This window comes from Ascidiella aspersa, chromosome 8, assembly GCF_963924565.1.
Source record: "Ascidiella aspersa chromosome 8, kaAscAspe10.2, whole genome shotgun sequence".
In the NCBI taxonomy this organism is placed as follows: Eukaryota; Metazoa; Chordata; class Ascidiacea; order Phlebobranchia; family Ascidiidae; genus Ascidiella; species Ascidiella aspersa.
Genome location: NC_139454.1, coordinates 12391375 through 12409057, shown reverse-complemented (window position 1 = coordinate 12409057; position 17683 = coordinate 12391375). Strand labels below are relative to the sequence as shown.

The window sequence follows — 17683 nt, the reverse complement described above, 5'->3', positions numbered from 1 at the left end:
TAATGCCCTAGTTTTTGTTTATTAAACGTTTGTAAAAAAGTGTAATTTGTCTAGAGTTTAACTTTTTGGTATGGTTTGGTTAAACTTAAATTTGTAAATATTTATTTCATCATCCGGGTGGCTTATCAGAAATGCTTGTTAGACAATGTAAACTGGTCGAATGGTTTAAGTCAGCGTGGTCCAATATAGGCCCGCGGGCCAAATGTGCTTTCAGGGGCTGGCGATCTTACTTTATAGGCCAGTGATTAAACAAACAAAAAATATTTGTTTGACCCGCTATATAATCACCCAGACAATGATTGATGTGTTTCCACCACTTTTTTACTGCTGTAAGCGGCCCTTTGAACTTTATTTTATGTCAACTTTAACCATGTAAACGCAACATTTTTTGGATCCGCGCAAATATTTTTCGATTTTATAGTAGGCTATTATATGCATTTTGGCAGGGTTCGGAAATGTCTCCAAAACCCAACTCGGCAAGTTCTTATAGGGCCGCGATAAATATCCACTAGCAATCTTGTTATAAAACGAATGACCTTAAAGCATTTTGTTATAATAACTATTAATCAGCAGGAATCAAGGATTTTAGGGCCTGCACATTTAAAAAAAACGTACACTTAGGCCTACACTCAACAAGTCACGTAAAAATGCGCCTTTGTTTGATTTGAATTGTCAATTTTTTTAGAGAAGTGACCTGACCGCATTGGGCATACAAAAAACACACTTTGCTTATAGGCCTACACTCGTGTCTGTTATATGTGTATCATAAATGGCGGTTTGCGGCAGCAAAAAATATGCCTTGTTTTCATGCGCAGGACGCCTTTGGGCTTATAAGATTAACTCGAACACAATAATGATCAAAGACAAGTAAGATTAGCGCAAACATTTTTCTGCATTTACGTATAGTTAAAATAGCCAAAATTTGGGGCAGATTGCAAAAGAAAAACAGGCCGCAAGTGCTTTATGACAGGCGAAAGTTTTCCGCATGTAGGCATGTAATATTTTTAAGCCCAGTGCTGTGTGGACTCAGACTCATTTAGTTTTAACTAAATTATAGACATTTGTAGCGCTTCGCGCAATTAACTTACCTTCGGTTGCATGATTGTAGCCTACTATAGGCTACATTTGTTTCGATAACAGCGCCTTTCATAAGATTACCTAAATTATAACGTTATGACGTAATTTGTAACGTCATATGTAAGAGTTTTTAAGCCATTGCCACCCAAAGCAAAATCCTAAATGTGCATTTACAACATTGGCCCGCCTGATAAAATAAATTGCTTTTGATGGCCCAATAAAAACAAATCGGTAAGACTCGGTACCACTAAAACCGTTACAATAAAAGTTATTTTCTTCAAACCTTGTGACACTAGTCGATCTATAACTAACCAGCAATGAAATAGAATGCATACAAGTTATCGCAAAATTAGAACTGCGTTATAATCTGGTCTGATGCATAGCACCAACCAGTGGCGTAGTCAGCCGAAATTTTTTTACGTTGGGCCAAAAAGTTTGAACTTCTTTGTTTAGCTTTTGTCATTGTATTAACTGTCGTAACGAACACAAATAACAATGCCAGCAAACCGTTTCGAGCAGCAAGTGTATAGCAAACGTTATATTTACTACATCGTTTGTGACGTAACAGTGCTCGACAAATGAAGGTGTGGCATGCCTGTGAACGACTGTTGTGGTATTGCTCATAAATGCTAAAAAACAAATTAAGAGTAAAATATTGATAAATTTTTGGGGAGCATATACCCCTGGGGCTCCCCCCTGGCTACGCCCATGGCACCAACTTATGTTTTATTCAAATTTTTATTAACGTTATGTAATGGTGAACAAACAGTTTTTAGGATTCCGGTGAATCATAAACGTTTGTAGATCTGCTGATACATCCAAAAGATGATAAAGACAATATTGTAAATCACTTGTTGGTTGGATTCAAATAGACAAAGGAATTGAGAATAAGTAAACTGTAAAAAACTGTCGAACCTATCAACAGAATAATATACGGTTCGCTTACAAACTAACTATTGAGCTGATCAGAAAAAATTGTCGAGTTTCGCAGAAACTTGTCGAGTTTTTTCGGGTTTTTTGCCGAATTGAATTTGGCAGACGGTCAAGATTATATTAATCTGTTTATCAACAAAGGCGTGAGTGTGGAGTTTCGTTTGAACACACTTAACGAATTTCGTAAAAAATTGCATGGCTAAGCACAGAGCAAAGATTTAGGTTGGTATATCTCATTACAAAGCTCAGTCGGCCCGACAATATAGAAAGGCGCTATTTTATTTGGCGCAATTTCCGAAAGCAAATAAACAACGAAGAAATGACAACCGAAAAAGGGGGGTCTATGTTAGGGAAATGCCAAAAAAAGGTTAGCATAAGATTTTAAAATGGGATGTTGACGCATTTACCAAAAAACAACATACGCTACACTGCAGCAGAATACGAAACTACGTCCCGGCATTCTACAGTTTAAAACTTTTTTCCCTACCAGGACACCAAATACTAGCATTAGCTAGGCATAGTTGGGCACCTCCAACAAAAAGAGCGAGGACGACAATCCATTGCCAAACCCCACAAAAAAAATATTTATTTAGAAATTAGGTGCAAGGTGATTCACGCAACTTTTTTAGTGAAATAACAATTGCCAGCGACGACAATTTAGTTACTATACCGAAGAATGCGAAAAATAAACTTACTTAAGTATTCATTACTTGCTGATGCTGGTCTTGGAGTCCCAATTTTGATAGTACTCATTATAAGTGGTATTATACAAATTTGGCAACAATGTAAAGGTTTCCTCAATTTCCTAAAATCGCGGAATAACGAATTATTCCTAGGAACATTAGCGTGTCTGTGCAAGCAATACAATAAATATAAGTTTCAATATTAACACGACAATTTTACTAATAAAACAATGCTTGAACTTGCGTAACTGGTCAAACAGGTAGGAAATAAAATAGGGTTATGCTTTGACTTTGAAAGTCATTTTTTTGTGGGCAAAATCGTCCATTGGTGACGAAGTAGCGAGACCCACGTCATGTTTACGAAAAGTGGAGATAAATTTATGCATTGAACAAACACGCGCTTGCGAATTCCTGCTGAGAAACGACGCTAGTGGCAACCTAGCCCGGGCTACACCTGTCGCTTTTCCGTGGGGCGCGAAAACTGATACACAGTTGAACTTGTACTCGTTCGCCGATCGCTAAAACAAACAACAGGAAAGAAACAGGGCAGTGGCGGGGGGATTCAACCAAATGCCGAGCGGACCGCAAACCCAAGCACAACGGTAAAAACGAAAATTGTTTGTGGCAACTCGGACAACTCCTAGTTCTCCGTACGGGCAATTGGGCATGTTTAAAACAGCAGACACGCAAAAGTGAAAAATAAATCAATCAATCAATGGAAAAATTTATTCATAAAAGTAACTATAGAGCTAGGATTAAGGGCCGACGACGCAGTCTGGACCCAGTCGCAAAGCAGCAATGCTACGAAATGCATTTTGCTCAGAGCATTCCGAAACCCTTCGAGTAGGAGATGGCCTTAAGCAATCGCTCCTTGAGCTTTTCCCTGTTCCTGTAGTCGGGCAGCAGTATGACGTTGAAACAGGTGTGCGAGGTGGGAAGCCGCGAAGAGTCGGGGCCATTGCGGGCGATCACCTGCGGGTGAAAATAGTAGTCTATGAGCAGCGGAAAAGGGGATTTTATGACATCAGCTTATGGACGTGGTTAAAAAACTTTTCTGGATCGCGGCACACTTCCTACAAATGAATAATACTACAAGCAGGGATGTTCGATTTTGACATTTTAATCCAATACCGATACCCAAAACGTATCGCAATATGATTCGATGGCAATGACGTCGTTACTATGCCCAAACAAACAAAATAGATTACATCAAAACGTTTAAAATTATTTTTTTCTGCCTTATTGGGCCAAACTTTGTCAGGGGTTTCCAACCTGGGGGCCATATGCAATACCTAATTAAGTACTACCATGTTTATTGTGTGTTGTATTTATATAGTTTTATCATTCTAACTACCGGTTGCCGTATAAACCATTTTTTAAATTATAATGAGTACAACCTTTCTCATTTTTTTTAAAAGGTTGAAAAAAATGGGGAAAGGGGCAATGATTTCTCAAAATTTTCAATGGGGCCACGATTTAAAACAGGTTTAGAACCCCTGCTGTAAGTGAAGTCATTTGTAAAAACTATTTAAGACAAGCAAAGTCCTTCAACTATAACGAATCATGCCGATTCATCAAAAAAAAATTAAGTGCGCCAAAGTCAAGTTAACGAAAACTACGTCCACGGCCCAATTCTGCCTAAACGACCAATCGCATCACCAACAATAAAGATATTTTGGCAGAGAGCGGCACAACGCACCATGCGTAACTTGGACAGGCCCCCAACCGGGGCGCGGTCACTGCCGGTCGAGAACTGCAGGAGACGCTTCCTGTCCTCTTCGCTCATCTCATGGACGACCGACCAGAAGTCCTTGACGGTCTGGGATCCCTTATTGAATCCCCCGTCGTACTCGGTGCCTTCTTCCAGCTCGTTAAAGTTGTATTTCTGCGCAAAAATTTTTACCTTATTTTTCGAGACTCAACGGTGACATTTGGTCTATTTTTTGAACGCAGTTCCGCCCCCAATTTTTTTAATCCCAGTTTTATTTTATTTTGCGCTTTCCTTAAAGTAGTTGAAGTAGTTATTTTGCGCGAAAAATTTTTTTGGAGTCGACGGTGGCATAAGCAGTTAACCCACTCTGTAGAATAACTTTTCGACGCTGTATTTTTTACTTTACGATCTACCTTTTTGTAGCTTGTTGAGTGAAATGTTATGTTTTTATTTTTTTAAAAATTGTATGTGAATAAACAACATTTTAATCCTCCAATCTCATATTTTTACAACGAAACTCTTGGCTCTTTTTTTTTCCAAACACCAAAACGTTTGATTCGAAAGAAGCGATGCTCGTTAAAAAGACCTGATTTTAAAGTTATTTTGCATAAAATTTCAAAATTATTAATATAAATCACTATAAAAACCATAAACTTTCTTTACCTCTGTTTGCTCCACAGCACGTTAAGTCAACGAACCCTACTTAATTTCTCATTAGGCTTACATCGGCAAAAATATCAAAATTTGAATACGGTCCGGAAGTGACGTCTTACCTCGCTCCCACGGATGAGTAGTTCGAGTTCATCATAGCGAAACAGATGCTTGATGGGCGATTCTCGGACAACGGTGTCAAAGCCGCTCGAAAACGCGTTGAACTGATCAGATATGGCGTCATTGAGCAACCAGTCCACATACAACGTAACGTATTCCTACAAAAATAAGATCTTGGCCGATTGTTTGACGTATACTTTTGATATTTCACCGGACCAAGTCGAAATCATCTTAGTTCGACCGGAGTAATTTACATTCTTTTTGTAACCAGGACTGGGGATCCGTAGCCGGAACCAGAGCCCAGAGCTCTGGAGTCAAGCATTTTTGCTGTATTCAGAACCGTACCCTTTTCATTCGTGGAGAAATAGCCGGAGCTGGGCCATTTTTATTATTTTTGTAGAGCTGTAGCTGGAGCCATTTTCAAAATGAGTAGAGCTGCTGCTTTGCAATTTTTGTCGATTCTAGCAAATTGTTCAAATGAAAACTGCTAAATAGTTTAATGTGGCAAATGTTTAATTCAGCTTGTGATGAAAGCAACGTATTGTTTTGTTTGGTTAAGTTTGCCAAAAACCTATAAGCTTTTCTAGCGGTCAATGCCTTGTTTGCAAATAAAATTTATAACGGTTAACTGCTTACGGCTAGCAGCAAGGCAACACGGTGTTGATTTGGTGCAATTTCTTGGGTGGCTGACATTGTTACAAATTTACACATGTGTAGAGGGATTTCTTACACCTAATATTTTGTTTCAATACCGATACAACTATCATCGATGCCAAAAACAACTACGACCAGTGTTCCCTCTAACACCAGTCAAATTGCGCAGTAAAATTGGTATTTTGCGCACTTACATTATACTTAAATTAAAACGAAAATATCTTCACTTTTTTGGCACAACATATGAGCACTTAGCATTGGCCATTTTTTCGTTGATGTTTGTAGCTAAAAGCAAAAAAACAAATCAAATCCGCGTGACGTAATACATGTTTTACTGTAAATTACTTTGTCCAATCGGTTATCATCATGCATGCTGTGTATGTGTTTTTATTTCACGTAGAAGGAAATGTCAACACCGGAAAACTAAACTTAAAGGGAAAAATGAATTTAGAAGAGTGCTCAAAACAAACTAGATTAGATTAAGAACGTACCACATTTTGCTCTGATTCTTTAAAGTCGAAAACAAGTATTATCTAGTCCAAGTCTGTCGGTTACCTCTCTGTTGTCGTTAGTCACCGGGATGTTATCTCCTCCCTGCTTGAGCTCGTGCTGAACAGTTCCTCCGAAGACATCCTGGTACTGAGCATTGAAGTTCACCATCATGTCTTCCTCCACGTCTCCCTCGTGCTCCAGGAGGCTCTTCAAACTCCGGTAAACAACCTGAAGGAAAACGCATCTTTATTCCGTGGATAGCGTTAGCTGTGATTCCTGTGAAGGTAGATGCTTACACTTACACTTACTGATTCTCTAAATTATGTTTCTCCGTTGAACCGTACGCTAAATCTACAATCGGCTCTGACATAAACTTTTAAACGTACAATGTCAGCCTAGTACCCTAGACATACTTCAAACTGTAATGTTTACTTATCATTACAAGGTACAAGCTAGGACACTGTTGGCTACAAAGTATACATTTTGGATTTTTAGATAAGTCATTGGCGATATTACTTGATATAAATTGTTTTTATAACGTGGTCAAATAATTCGGTTTGAAGTTTTTAAAGTTCACTCAAAGTGAATTGAGACAATCATTCTTAGAAATAAAAACCAAGGATAAAAGTCAAAAATGAGAACACATCTTAGTACAAAGCACGGAATGGTAACCCTGAGTATGAGCAACACATTTAGATGATTGCGTCGTCGGGAACGTACAAATAGTGTTTTAAAATACAAGAATAGCGAAGTTATCTATGGGACGTTAGATAATCACTGGTTTATGCGAAATAGATGACAGACAAACTGTAAACGGATATAACAATTGGCATTTTCGCAAGTTGATAACGGTTTGGTTGTTACTAGAGATGTCCGATACGTATATTCCGGTACTGATAGCGATACCCGATCTTTTGGACAAAAAGTATCCTGATTCGATTCGATATAAAATGACGTCATTACAATGCTCCAACAAGAAAAAATAGATAAAATTTTAACGTTTAAAGTTATTTTTTCCATCTTATTAGCCTAAACTTCGCTTTAGCGCTAACAAGTTTAATCCTTCAGCTGTTAACCCACTACTTTTTGATACAACTTATTCAAAGGTATAATCGATGTGTAAGTCGCAAATAGTTGCTTAATTTCCGATAGCAATTTGGTATCGAGTATCGCTTCGATCCGACATTATCGGACATCGATAGTTTTGACTGTTTAGGAATGAACGATTTTGTTCGCATATATGTTTGAGTATAACATGTTAATTACCATTTAGCAACAATCAAACAGAATTGCTTTTCCGGAAGATGTAACAATTTTTTTAGTTAATGTACAGGTGGTTTTGTGTTTGTTAATGTTCAGTAAATTATATTCGAACTACAAATTAAAGTATAGTGTTTTGGTTGCACCTTTCATCTGCATTAGTAATGAAAGTTTATTATATACAGCTTGCGGCATCCATACCAGAATTGTGTGATTTACTGTAATGTTACAATAAACGAAACTTGAACAATATGTTCAATTTTTTACCACATTGGCTTTTTAGGCGCCAAACTTTTCTTTAGAAATCCGGCTCTTTTTTTGGCATGATTAACGTAAGAAATTGATTTGGCTTTTATGTAAAGATTAGCTAAAACTTATCAAAACACCAACGGTAATTTTTCTAAAATCTGTAGGCCTTTCAGGCTGACTGACAAAATATATATCATTAAATTTACGTGACTATTTATCATCAACAATATTGTTTTCCTGATTTTATCCTATTAGTCTTAATGGCCGACTTGCTGAGTTCGGTTATAAGCACAATATTTCTAAATTTTGAGAAAATTGCAGAAACAATACGAAGACATATATCGTATTAATCATATATTAAATTTGAACATGTCATGTTAATGTCTTACGCTTTATTCGCTTAAAACAGTACATTGAAGGGGATTGTGCGTTAAGAAATACCGCTTTAGTGTGAGTTAAAATTTAGAACGTTATATTATGAACTATTTTTGAACATGTTCCACGTGTCGTATATGGAGTTTTTGGATTGCATAATCTAAGCTTCCATGAGCACCAGAAAAAGGTACCTCGGTTGGGAACCACTGAACTATTGCAACACAACGACTGTGATATTATTCGGGCTGTACCGGGTGCGACTGCTCCATGTCGTGGAAGGTGGCCTTTCGTCCCAACAGCTTCTTGTAGATGAAGGGCGGAAAGCTGACATCGAGAATGCAGCTGTTGTAGATGGCGAGTCCAAGCACTATGCCAATCAGCTTGTACTGCACCTGGCTCTCGAAGGAGTGCGAGTTGAACCAGAAGTAGCGCGTCTCGTCGTCGTACGTGAACATGCCTGCGAACAAAGGCACACGTAAGATGGAAAGATTGCCGGTGGGCAGTTGTTTTACAGTGTGACGCGTGAGAAACGTAAAATGATGTGGTGGGATGTCTCGGCTTGCATGGCGTTTTTCGTCCAGGTCTGATTTAAGAGGAAATTTAAGGATTTGACCCAAAATTCATTTCAACAAAGAAATTCTATTTGTCTGAACGCAATTTGACTAAAGTCTTTTGAAAATGATGTATCTATTCGGTCATATAAAAATTACCGCAACTTGATAAAAGTAATTTAAAAAGAGTGATCAGCGTTTTAATTGCTATGCTATTTTTATTTACATATTCCCTAATATTATTAAATATTGTTTTCCCCTTTAAGTATAAATACAAAAGTGCTACAGAAAGTAAAAATTTCATATTTCTTAGTAATAATTAAAAAACCAATACCGTTATCGGGGTTAAAAATTTGCTCTACGACTAGTTGAAAAAACTCTTTTGACACGCCTCCTTCGTCGACGCCCTCCTCGCCGTCAAATTCGACAAAAAGCTGTTTTTTGAAGTTGTTGCTGTTCTCTGCAGCCATTTCCAGCTGTGGTAAAGAACACATTTTATTGACAGCCACAAAGCGAATTTGCGATTCTTCGTAACCATTTTTTTTTTCGGTCGTTTGTTTGGTCATCATTAAATTTTCTATGTTTATTCTAGTATTAATAGCACATTTATTCCTTATTTATGAATTGTGACACATCATATTTCGATGGTCATTTTCCCAAAACATTTGTTTGCTTAACAAACACACACATGTACGCACAGACACACGCCTGCACTCACTCTGGTAATATGTTTATATATTTGAAAATGCACCAAAATGAAAGCGATCAAGCTATCAGTATGGTCTGTTTTTTTAAAAAAAATTGTAAATTATAGGTGACAAGCGTAAACATATTTTTTTAAATATTAAAATTTTTGAAATATGTAATTTCTGAAGATTTAACCAAGAATAGAACAAAAAACTTAGAAGCAAAAACTTACCTATTCTTATTGGGGAAGACAAATGGTATGGTAATTTTAATGCTAAACTCAACTAGCTGACCACTATAGCAGTTTTAAAAATGAAAATATTGGTTAAAAACTGCATTTCACTAAAATAAATTACAAATCTGAAAATCACCAACAAGTAATACAATGTTGAATTTTTCAGTTTAATTACCTGAACCAGGGCATCATCTATCACGTGATTCCGCCTGACTTGTATCTTAAGATAGGGGTTGATGAGAGCACCTTGCATAAAACTTGACACAAATGTTCGCCTTCTTTCACTAAATCAGAGAAAAATATATTTAAAATTACTTTTAAATATAAAAATGTTTGAGGCCAGTAAAAGCCTGTTGCAGTTGACAAGCAACTCCTAAACATAATTTACATCAAATTAAAATTTAGCTAAATACGCTTTTTTATACTGCAAGTAATTGATTAACTGCACTATATAACAGAACTTTTTGTTTGGAACAATGATTTTTTGTTAAATGAACTGTTGGCAACCTAGTTATTTTAACAACCTGTTTATAATAGCCACAATATTGCATTACAGTAGTGTTGAATATGTTAAATGCTTATACATTTTCAGGGAAATAATAGGTTGAAAGGCCCAAACTTTGTTTCAGAAGGATTCAAGTAGAAACAATCTAAAATATTTGTAATTCAGATATGTTATATGTGTTATTATACTGATCTTGTAGTGATGTGCAAACAGATGTGTATATTTATATTGTTATTACAAGTCACTTTATGATGTTATTACAGCACATGGTAATGACACAACTAAGGAGGGTTAAAACATAGTATACCTAGTGTAAGTGTACTAATTGTAAGACTAAGTTGATTTTTAATTATAAAATAAACTTATTAGTTCAACAGTAATCGTGTTGGTCATCCCTCAATGTGGACCATTGGTTCTTAACCTTTAATTGGGTGTGGTTTCCTACAATTGACTCTTAACGTATTTGGCTTCCCATTCATGTTTTAGAAAAATATGTAATGGAACATCATATAGCAGTAGTAATGCGCAAGCTCGTTTTTGTTGTAAATAATTAATAATGGTATTTACGTTTCTTGGTATTTTTGAGAATCAGGCAGATAGTCTTACTAAGGCAGAACATTAGCGCTAAGATAAAAATAAACAGAACTCACGCTAAATTGTTATTTACGATATATAAGGTCGTAAAATTGGTACCCTAAAAATATGTGTTAAAAATCACAAATTTGACTCAAACCAGGCTTAATAATTTTAATATCATTATCTTGTGGCTTCCCAAGAGTATGGAAGCCAAGACGATTGTATATCCAACTGATATAGTTATAACAATATATATTGATTATTTGCAACCTCACAGACAAAATTTCAAGAATAGGACTAATACACTAAAATATAACGTTATGTTTTATTGTGTACAAAAGCACCTTGTCATTCTGCATCTGTTGTCGTAAAAAAGGCAAGCCGTTTTGTTGACGGTGTTAAGAAGAAAGGGAACATGGAGAAATGAAAATTTGCTTGGACCAGTTTGGTTAAGCTTGTAGTTGGCATAGTCTTGTTCAGTCTGTTATTAGTTGATGCAAAAACATTTTTTAGCAGAAAGAACAGTGACTTGATCTTCTTCAAAAATAATTAGTTTTAGCAGTAATATTTTAACCATAAAACTTTTATTAACTACATTAAATTAACTACATTACAAGACTGAAATTTTCAGGAACGGCACCAATGTTTTAATGGTAGTTCTGGGGTTAACACAAATTTTTATTTGTTTAAAGTTTCGTTAACAGTGTAATTATAAAATTACTTAAATATATACACAAAGTCAACAACACAGTACGTTTTAAAGTTAAGAGTAATATACCTGAATGCAATCATTCAAGGCTTCATTTACAAACTCAATGTGCGCTACTTTCGGCTTCACGCTGTCCAATATGTTGATTTTAAGAAGCTTTCCTAGTGGCTCATCCCATCCAAAATCAACATTGTCATCTATAAGTTCAAAAACACACATTGGTTTGATTGTTTATTTTAAACTACATAACCACAAAATATATAGATATTTTTTTACCAAACCAACAGATAGGCATTTTATATTAAAACAAAATGTTTACTTGTTAATTTTACTACTTGGCAACAAAATGGTTCTCCCTAATGTATTATTTGAAATTGCTAATTCAAGCCTAGCTGTAAATATAAAAGTACACACATTAGCCATGCCCATTGCCCATTGCCCATTGCCCATTACGGTTGTTCAGACTTTAATTTTTTTAGAAAATTAAGCTAATCAAAGTTTTTCCTGTGGTTTGGTACGGATAGATAGAAAAATCTTAAAATTGGGCATGATTTTTTTACACATATACAAAACAAAGAAAGAAGCAGTGCAAATTAGCCAAAAAAATTGGTTGTATGGAAACAATCGTTGGTGTTCTTTTTCTCCCCCCAAAAAATACTGTAGCGATCATGAATAAATGAGTCTGAAAGGACAAGAACTTTTCTGATATATTCAATTGGTGATAAGCTTTGGATTGAAATCAAATCTTCTTTCTTAACAACATTTTACAAACCTGAACCTAAAAGTGACATAAACTCATCTTCACTGTCTTTCTTTGTTGTTTTTTTGTCATCAGTTTTAGATGCAACTGCAGCTGTACTGGTGATATGTGAAACTTCTCCACCCAGCAACGAAGCATAAAACAAAATGTTCAAGCTTTTTGCAGCTGAGGTGATAATATCATCTTTTTGGACAACTTTCATAGAATCATCGCCGAATTCCATCACCACCTGTAAATTTGACACAAACAGCATAGAGTTAGATATTGAGGGGGTTTAGATCAACGACCTTATCCACTATCCAGGGGGTCGTAATAGCCTGCAATCTAGTGTTACAAGACAAGAAATTATAAAAGGCCAATTAGCCAACAATAGGAAATTGTGTACCCAAACGTCCATTAAACACATTTCTATTCTAGAACCTTTTTATGTCATCACTATTGTCATGGGTTTCTGATTTTGTGTATTGCTTTTTTCCTGCTTTCAAAGACAGTACAATATTAAGGCTGCCTTAAAACAATAACACCAGCACTTGAATGTGCAACTTGACCATCTAACTAATAAAGTTTTCAAACCTAGAATTAACTATAATGGCACTACCTAAAAATACCCATCTATACATATCGCTACTTATCAATAAGAGTGCAATTCATAAGAAAAAAATGGTTGTTTTTGTTGTTAAATCTACTGCAGTGACTTAATTTAACGATTCATGACAAATTTTGTTCAACAGCAAAACCGAAGCATGTTATTTTATTAAATCGCTGAAAATATACAAAACTACAACAACAACTTCAACAAGTGTATAATATTTGAAATACAAGTCTGGTTAAATCCTTGGCGAAAATCAATTGGAAGTATCGAAAATTTGCAGACAGTCTGGGGGAATGGTGTGCAGTATTTCCCCTGGAGGTACGACACTGCCCGACTGGCATGTGAAAATTTTAATTTAATATTAACCCTGTATATATATTAGGCAAGATTTTCCAGCCGGTTGGTCAGTTGGTTGGGATGTTCGCCTGTCACAAGAAACTTGAAGGAGCAGATTCAGGAGCAATGCTTACTCCAATATAAACTATCTTTGGTAGTATGCAGGGCTGGGGAGCCGGAGCTGGAGCCTGGAGCTAAGCATTTTCTCTGGAGCCAGAGCTGGAGCCGGAGCCATTGTTATTATTTTTGTGGAGCTGGAGCCAGAGCCGGAGCCGTAGGCATTTTTATTATTTTTGTGGAGCTGGAGCCATTTTTCAATTTGTGGTGTTAAAGCTAAGAAATTATATTTTGTTCCATCTCCAACGTTAGTTAGCCAAAAGCAATTTTTAAAACTTGCCATTGAATAAGTGACTGGTGGCACCGGAGCTGGAGCCGGAGCCAAAGGATTGAGTTTTACGACTCCGGAGCTGGAGCCGGAGCTAATGCTATTTTACGGTGGCTCCCCAGCCCTGGTAGTATGTGTAACATGTCTAGCCAAATGTATCATGTTATAGCTAAGTATTTATTTGACCCACACAATCAGTCAAGGGTTTTTCTCATAATAGGTAAACGCTTTTTCGTTTAAATATTATATTTGAGACACAGTCAGCATCAAACAGCACAAGGAAATCTATTGCCTTTGCTATCCCACAATGTAGGCTGTTTTCGGTTCACCACAGAATAAAAAAAAACAAATCAATTCTTATCATTTGTTGTTTCTAATCGTTCGCAGAGCATTAATTAGCACCTTCAGGTGGTAAGCAGGTACAGTGGTTCTTATACCAGGACTGGGGAGCTACAGTAAAATAGCATTGATTTTGGGTCCACCCCTGGAGCCACCAAACACTTAAGCATCGTAATCTATCTAATCACTCCAGCTCCAACCAGTAGAAGCAATTAACTTTAATCATTTCTTAAGCATAGGCTAAATTAGGTTATATTTGCCACACATTTAATAGTTTTGATTGGAGCAGTTTAAAATTCTTTTGAGGCAGATAAAAAGAGCAGATAATTTTTTTTCTTTTGAGCAGATAAAAAACTGAATACAAAATCAGCTCTACAAATTTATAAAATGGCAGCTCCATAAACAGTATAAAATGAGCACGGCTCAAGCAAAATGCTTGAACTTCGGAGAAACTGGAGTCTGCTTGTTACAACTAGTTCCATGCCGCACTAGGACAACAGGAGTTTTCCAAGCAAATTTTTATCATACTAAGTTTAAAGCAATATAGCATATATAACCCCAGGCAGCACATTTAAATCACCAATCCTAAACCAATGAATGCACTAAACTTACCCTAACAGTGATAAGTTGCTGAATGGACTCAACCATATTGGAAAGGTAATTTGTTTCGTACTGCGACCAATGTCTAGCAAGAGTTGCCTGTTGTGCCAAAGGAAGTTTAGCAAGCAGATTTAGAAATATGGGAAAAGTTTTTTCAAAGGCGTCAGGGTTGTGTAGGCAGTTGTTCTCCATGAGTACAACAAACATGTTTAGGTTGATGTCAAAAAGTTTGGGCTCGCGAATCAAGCGGCCCTTAACATCATCGATTAAGTAAGAGATAGCATTAAACATAACAGTCTCAAGCTGTTGGTGTTTACTGCAGTGCTGATACAAAGTCCTGACGGCAGTCATGTCCACAGTTGGACATGTGATGGTGGAATTGTCTGTTTGTTTTGATGTTGACGGTAGGTCAATCGCAACTTCACTGTCAATGGACATTGGTGTGTGATTGGTCGCCATAGCAGTTCCGCTGTCAGAAATCTCCATTTCATCAATGTCTTTGTCTTCGTCTTGCAAGAGCTGCGATTTTACTTTTTCTTTTGGAACAGCATATCTGAACAGTTATTTTATAAATGTTACAAAGCTGTGATTTTTATTGATTGTAATTATAATACCTTTAAAATTCCTTCACAGGTTTCCGGTGTTATCAGTTTATAAAAATAATATATAAAAAGGCTTTGGCCCTTGGGTATCTTACACAAGCATCTAGGTTTTAAAGCAAAAAATTGATTTCCAGAATTACATTAAGGTTGTTCAGATACTAAACAGAAAATTTTTGTCTTCTTAGTGGATTTCTTTGGTTTGGATATATAGGTATATAGGATTTTTTATTAAATGTTAGCAAATATTTGCTGCAAATATTTATTGGTGGTAAATTAAACATATAAAAGCTTATAAAACAAGAAAGTCAAATTAATTGTCAAAAAATCGATAACTAAAAGTCTAAAAACAAGTCAAAGGGTTGTGTCTTTCAATGATTCTACAATCACAACTGCTATTTAAACAATAAAAACAGAAGGCTAGCGTGTTGCTGTACTTCATCACTGATGTATGCTGAGTAAATCATTTTTAATTTTTTCTTTGGGAAAACTTTGACAACCAATTTTATTAATCTTTACTTTAACTTGTTAAACACTGATCACTTTGAAGATAAAAAAATAAATTCCACAGACAGTTGTATTTAACATGCAAATGTAAAACACAAACCACATGCGCCCTATGCACTATTTTTTGTTCTGTTATTGTCGATATATTTACTGGCACTATCTAAAAAAATAATCTGTTAAAATTTCCACATTCCACTAAATATTTTTTTTTACCTTGATAGCTGTTGCACTGAAAAGAATCTCAGAAAAGCTTCACAAGTTTAACACAACAAATTAAGTATTACTGTCCACTGGTTTCTATTGGGAAAACTGATGTGTTTGAAATCTTTAGTTTGTATCTGACTATCAATAAATGACGAACAAAATCATGTGCAAGCTATTGTCAGAAACTATATGTTACAGGTCAATTCCCACTGGTAATAACAGTTATATATACAGTTAAATAATGGAATTAGTGTCAATAGGAACTTGTTGTCAACTACAAGTACTTGTATATTTTTGTTTTTTGCCAACTAACATTGCTTATATGCTTTATTTGTTTTCTTAATTAGTAAAATTATTACAAATATATTTTGGAAAAATTATTGTTCACTTTTAAATGTATTATAGCAAAAATTGCAAAATATTAAAACAGGAGAATTTATAAAAATTGATCATTTTATCTCAAAACTTTGTGGTCAACAAGCATTAAAAAATATGTTTTTTTTACTAATTTTTTTTTACATTCTTGTTCCTTAAGTCCAAAGCACTTTTCTAAATTGTATAAAATTACCCTAACTTACATGTTTATGGCATCTAAGCTTGAGAATACATTCCATATGGCCAGTTTAAGAAAAGAAAAATCATCTTTGTTTTCAGCCAATACTTCATCAATATTTTCAAGTGTCCTCAGATGACCTAAACATGAAAAATGGACATAAATTTGTAGCACTTGGTTTGAAAACAACAAATTAGCATATATAATAAGTTTGCTTAAAACTGATATGATGTTTTTTCACTGCAGCCATGGTAATTTACCAATACCACAGGACAAACTTAACAGCCAAAAAATAGCATTTTAGTTTTATGCATTAAAAAGCAAGAAAACAGTACGATACAGTACGAAAAATAATTACCCTGCAATTCCTTGTCTTTTTTTAAATCCTCAGCTGTTTTCAGGACTTTATTAGCTGTGATCTTTTTCAGTTTGGTATTTACTGTAGTATCATTTGGCACTTTGCTGCAACCTTCCACAGTTGCATCCAACTGTACAGTCTCAGTGTTAGTTACCTTATCCAATATTGTGGAGTTATCTGTGCATGAACTTGCAATTGCAACAGAAACATTTGTATTTTCAAATGATGTTGAATCTCCATTGGAAGTAGAAGGCACTTCAACACTGTCATGACTTAGGACGTTTTCTTCATTGTCAACTGTTTTTGCAATTTTGTTACGTTGGCTAACGCAGAGGTTATCCCTGTCCTTGCATAATGCAATCGCCTTTGCAGCAGCATCATTTTCGGTCAGTTTGCTAAACAAAGGATTTGAGGCACAAAGCTCATTGATACAATTGCTATCTCCACACCCAATAGTCAGTTGGTGGTAATACAGCTGAATAAGCTGTTTAATTGCTCCTCTTTTTGACATCCTTTGTTTAATGTTCTTATTTCTAATTATTGTTTACGTCACAAAAATGAAATCCTAAAATACACAGAAATGGTATAGAAGCAAACTAATCCTATTGTAATTCAAAATATTATGATTCTTAACAAAATTGTTACATTGATGTGTCTATATATTATAAAAAACAAAACATATAAAATGGTGAAAAATTTAATAATTTATTATCTATTTTTAAACAAATGTGAAAGAGTGGAACATGTTTGGCAAGTGCACTTCAATTTTTTCAACAGAAAAAAACCTGCACCTCAAATAAAATGAATCAGCACCCCAATTTTCTATATGTTACACTAGCGGGGTGCACTTTTGACCTTAGTTGTACCCTTCACCCCAATTTTGTCGAAGCTGCATCCCTGAAATCTTGTTGAGATCTGCCATGTTTTCCAGGCATGCTGATTGCACTGCGACTAAATATGCAGACCCCAACAAATTAAAATT

General features: G+C 35.5%; 1 protein-coding gene across 1 annotated transcript; it reads right to left on the bottom strand.

Moving 5' to 3' along the window:
• Positions 1-2171: 2171 nt before the first annotated feature.
• LOC146136171 (ubiquitin-protein ligase E3A-like) lies at positions 2172-17258 on the bottom strand. Its single transcript, XM_083396004.1, has 13 exons — positions 16702-17258; positions 16369-16483; positions 14493-15033; positions 12241-12457; positions 11538-11665; positions 11104-11240; positions 9854-9962; positions 9091-9232; positions 8457-8662; positions 6385-6549; positions 5178-5333; positions 4393-4578; positions 2172-3665 (listed from the first exon to the last, which is right to left on the bottom strand). The coding sequence occupies exons 1-13, from the start codon at positions 17210-17212 to the stop codon at positions 3513-3515; spliced, it is 2766 nt and encodes a 921-aa protein (XP_083252130.1). The 5' UTR covers positions 17213-17258; the 3' UTR covers positions 2172-3512.
• Positions 17259-17683: the final 425 nt, after the last annotated feature.

Coding starts and splice junctions, on each gene's coding strand:
- LOC146136171 (XM_083396004.1), bottom strand. CDS start 17,212: ATGTCAAAAAGAGGAGCAATTAAACAGCTTATTCAGCTGTATTACCAC. Junction 9,963..11,103: donor AACAGATGCAGAATGACAAG/GTGCTTTTGTAC, acceptor TCTCTGATTTAG/TGAAAGAAGGCGAACATTTG. Junction 5,334..6,384: donor TGACTAACGACAACAGAGAG/GTAACCGACAGA, acceptor TTATTTTTGTAG/GAATACGTTACGTTGTATGT.